The sequence below is a fragment of the Danio rerio genome, chromosome 21 (genome assembly GCF_052040795.2).
Source record: "Danio rerio strain M-AB ecotype USA chromosome 21, GRCz13ab, whole genome shotgun sequence".
Classification (NCBI taxonomy): domain Eukaryota; kingdom Metazoa; phylum Chordata; class Actinopteri; order Cypriniformes; family Danionidae; genus Danio; species Danio rerio.
The window spans coordinates 16,916,039-16,920,905 of NC_141041.1; the positions used below are offsets into that span (position 1 = coordinate 16,916,039).

General features: G+C 36.0%; 1 protein-coding gene across 1 annotated transcript in view; it reads right to left on the reverse strand.

Annotated features, from left to right (window-relative positions):
- The window catches only part of mmp11b (matrix metallopeptidase 11b), a 40,262-nt gene extending 35,637 nt beyond the window's left edge, over window positions 1-4,625 (reverse strand). Inside the window, exon 1 of the mRNA XM_087300986.1 lies at window positions 4,455-4,625. Coding sequence (XP_087157112.1) covers window positions 4,455-4,556 — 102 coding nt within the window. The 5' untranslated portion in view covers window positions 4,557-4,625. The remainder of the gene's footprint in view (window positions 1-4,454) is intronic.
- Window positions 4,626-4,867: the final 242 nt, after the last annotated feature.

Genomic DNA, 4,867 nt, shown 5'->3' on the forward strand with positions numbered 1-4,867 from the left:
GTAAGACCTTTTCATTTACCTTCGTAAAGTTTTACAACTGCTTTTTTGTGCACAGTTAACAATTTTATTCACTATTTCTTTTTAAAATCTAATTTGATTATTGATTATGTAATGACTTTAAATGTAATAAAATTTTAAATAGTTTTAGCTACAATACAACGTTTGTTGAGATGATTTTGATGCCTGCCTTAAGGTCTTTTCGGAAATGTTGAAAAAAAAAAAAGATTTTTAAAAATGAAAAGTTGAGGGGTCTAGGGGTTATAGGCCTTATAGATTTGATGGACAGAGACACAATATGTGGATTGATGAAAGAACAGATTACAGTTTTTTTCAGTCGCTTTGGTACATTTTTTCAGATCAGACTTGGAATACTAAAAACTACCCGCTCAATCTTCAGATAATTGTAATAATTAAACACTGAGCCACCATGTCTCCCTGCTTAAGTCATGTTGGTCAAACTGTGTTATTTTGGTTTCTGGTGAATAGTCTTACCCTCCTCAACATTTAATCGGTTGTTCATAGCTTAAGTTGTTACAAGAAAAATGGCTGAACACATTGTCATAATATTATGTCTTGATGCATTTTTATAACATTTCCATTAGGCTTTTTATTTCTAATTCTGTCTACAATCAGTACATTTTTCCCAGGTGAACCTTGACTTTTTCTAATGAAGGTTTACATGTTTTACATTTGTACAAAAAATAAATACACTGTATAAATACAAATGTTAATTTTTCTGTGCACTATTCACACTTCTCAACAAATATGTGTTTTTTTAAACCTTTATTTTATTGGTTGACTGTCATTGTGAATAAACAACTAATCATTTTGAAGAGTGTGGCTCACACGATGACAAATACACTTTATGTTTTGGTGGCCTTGACCAAATTACTGCCACAATAACTAGATTTTAAAGCACAAATTAAATGTTTTGGGGAAGTAACTACATTTTGCAGACATGGAATAAAGTTCTGATGTCCCAGCAAACAGTTTCGAGATTTGCACTCACAGTATAAAGAATTTCTGTTTTGAAAAATGTGTCAAAGAAATTGTGACAAACTGCAATAATTGCCATAGTCTACACTAGAACACCCCTCCAGAGTACATTGTTGTATTGACAACATCACTAGGTACTTTAACTGTCTTATCTATACTCAATGACACAAGGACTCATTGATACACAAAGAGAGCTGAGAGATAAACTAAGATTTTAAGGAAGAGACTGGGTTTTGCAGGTAATTCATGGAGTTTTGCTATTTGAATGCGTTGTTTTGAGAAATGCATTTACTGTTTTGCAAATTTCAATTCTGATCTGAGAAATGTGCCAAAGCAACCGAGAAAACTGTAATGTAACAAATATCAATGGATGAATAGATAAAAAATATATATATTAAATGATGGATGGATGGTTGGATGGATGGATGGATGGACATTGAAAAATGGATGGATGGAACTAATCAACAAATAATAAATGGATGAACAGATGGACAAATTAATTATTGACCAATGGATGGATGGGAGTAATGGAAAGACAGACAAATGAATGAACAAACGATGGATGGATCAACAATTGAACAATGGATGGATGGATGAATGGATGGATGTAATCAGCAAATAACAAATGGATGAACAGATGGACAGATGAATGAAGGCCCGATGGATGGATGGAAGTAATGGAAAGACTTTCAAATGAATGAACAAACAATGATAGATGGATGAACAATTGAGCAATGAATGGATGAATGGATGGCTGATGAAAAATGGATGGATGGAACTAATCAACAAATAATAAATGGATAAACAGATGGACAGATGAATGAATTCCCGGTGTCAAACTCAGTTCCAAAAGAGCCGCACCTCTGCACAGTTTAGTTCCAACCCTAATTAAACACACCTGATTAAACTAATTGAGTCCTTCAGGCTTGTTTGAAACCTACAGGTAAGTGTGTTGGAGCAGGGTTGGAACTAAACTGTGCAGGGCTTCGCCCCTCTAGGAATTAAGTTTGACACCACTGCGATAGATGAATGAAAGTAATGGAAAGAGAGACAAATGAATGAGCAAAAAATGGATAGATGGAACTAATCAACAAATTATAAATGGATGAACAGATGGACAAATTAATGAATGCCCAATGGATGGATGGATAGACTGAAGTAATGGAAAGACTGACAAATGAATGAACAAGCAATGATGGTTGGATGGATAAACAACTGAACAATGGATGGATGGATGGATGGATGGATGGATGGATGGATGGATGGATGGATGGATGGATGGATAGATAGATAGATTATGTGAATTCAGTGTATATTCCAATGTAACTTTACATATTGTGTCCCCAATTCAATTCAACTCCCTGGAATTGCACATTAGCCATGTTTGGTCAGTGTGTTGATTGAGCTGTAAAATGTTTTGGCAGTCTTCATGGAGTTTGTGAAGCATGAACAATGCCTTAGAGAAGGACATTAGCTTTTCTTTCTTAAGGGGTCAACAAATGCAGTGGTAGCTATCAGGATCCCTCCATTTTCCCCTCAGTCAGCAAACACAGTGTTTGTTATCCTGCTCAGCGTGCCAGATGACTTGCCTCTGCCTGCATAATCTCCTGCTCTGCTTTGTCAACATTCAGGAACAAATTGACAGCACATGCTCCGCGTCAGACTTGCCTCTCTACATCCAAACATGAACACAGTCCTTTAAACGAGTCTGGAGCTGGTTTGAACGCAGGTGCCATTCTTGTTTGATTGGTAAAGACAAACATACATATAATAAAATTAAGCTGCTCTTTATAGACGCTTGCTTTTACAGCATGAAATGTTTCATTGTCTTTTTGTGGTAATGCTTTGTGTGATGTGGCGATTCAGAGCTCTGAAAGAAGTTGTTCTCCACTTTGTTACAACTACTTGCTTCTGCCCTTTCATTCAACGTTTCAAACTGATACATATTTTTTTTTTTTTGCCTGATATTTTCCCTGAAAAAAATCTCTTTATGGATCTTTGCCAATTGGGTTACAACAGCCATCTGTAGTTCTTCTTTGTCAGTTTTCCCTAAGCCTTTTCTTTGTTTGAACATAACATTTTATCACCTGATAATTAGCATTATGTAAACCATATCATAAAACCAACAATTCAATACAAATATTAAGACAAACTTCGGTGTTCCGTTGAGGAAATCTGACCAGAAAGTTGTTTTCAATTCTCTAGGTGATTTCTCAAGGCATTTGCTGTTATTGATAACATATTTTAACACAGTGCTAGCATGTTTATAACGCGTTTTAGAACATTGTTAGCACTTTACCAACTCATTGCTAACATTTTAAGATCACTAACATGTAACACATTTAATATACTGCTGGCATGTTTCACCAACTTGTTTTGTTACTAAAACTTCAGCAATGATTTAATACATTGCTGTGTGTTTCTGGCAGGTTTTAGAACACTGCTAGCATACATTGATAGCATGTTTTTGCACATATTGCTTGGTTAAAGTACATGGTCAGCCTCTTTTTGCAAACTTAGGACTTTTAAGGATTTGCTGATACTGACAGATCTCTAGCAAGGTCAGATTTAGGTTTAGTTGTTATGGATTAAAGGTTTCAGTAGGGGGTAGATTCAAAAAGTGTAGTCTCAGATGTAATCGCTTAATTACCATCACAGTTTTTTTTTTTTTTTTTTTTTTTTTTTTTTTACAGAATGACAGTATATATGAATTTAAAGACTTGATAGTGACACTGAGATGGACACTGCTGAAGAAAATGCTTCATTTTTACAATGCATTTCCTTGAATTAACATTGTCCTCTAAAATGGCTTCATCTGGTTGTTTGCATATATATAGGCAACATTTATATATAAATGACATTTGGTTTTATAATTCAATAAATATGTATTTATATGCTAAATTGACTTGAATTAATTTTAGGCCATTATACGTTATGTATTTATGTGTTGTTTTGGAGTCTTTAAGAGGCACCTTCATACACAAATAACTGCCTTTCACTTACTGGGCAGCAGTGGACCAAAGCAGGGACCAAAGCAAGCACACTACTTTGAGAAAAAGTGCAACCTATTATGTCTTAACGCTAAAACAAATGCAAATATCTCTCTATCCAAATAAATGAATTAAAAAATTATATGCACAGGTTTGTTTATTGTTCACTTATGTAGAACGTTATGTATAACAGGTGAATGACAATGAACTTTGCAAGTTGCATGCATATTTGAACTTCATCACTACCTCTTTATGCTACTGTAATAAATAATAACAACTGTTGGGTTAAAGATGGGTAATGAATAAAAATGTAAAAATCAACCCAGCGGTTGGATTTAGTTTGTACACAATATAAGTTAGGGTTTAGATAACCCTGTGTTATATTTTAGAACGCATGCATGTGCAAATCTTTATTTCAAGGTATTATTTTCTAATTCACTAAAATAAATGATATGTAAAGGCACTCACCGCAGCAGGTCTGTACCTGTGGCTGTTTCCGTCTGGTACAGGTAGGGAATGGATGCACGCTATGCAGTAGAAGAGCGCAGAGAGGAGCTGTGCAGATCGCATGATGACGGAGAGCCGCACGCAGACGCAGCACCTGCGCGCGAGCCGCTTCAACTGTACGAGCTTTACTGTGACCCGGCTCAGGCAAGCCGAGGGATTTTATACTCTCTGATTTCTTTGTTCTCTTTTCTTCAAATTACACTTTGCTTTCAGGGGCTGGAGCGGCAAGTTCACCGGCAGTCACGTGATCCAGCCCTCCATTCCTCTGGCGAGAGGGGCGACGGTGGGCAGAGAGCAGGATTGCCTTTCTTTCAGTGGGTTAGTAGAAGCTTGGATCTGTTCCTGCAAACTATTGGGGAAGTTGATAATGTGCT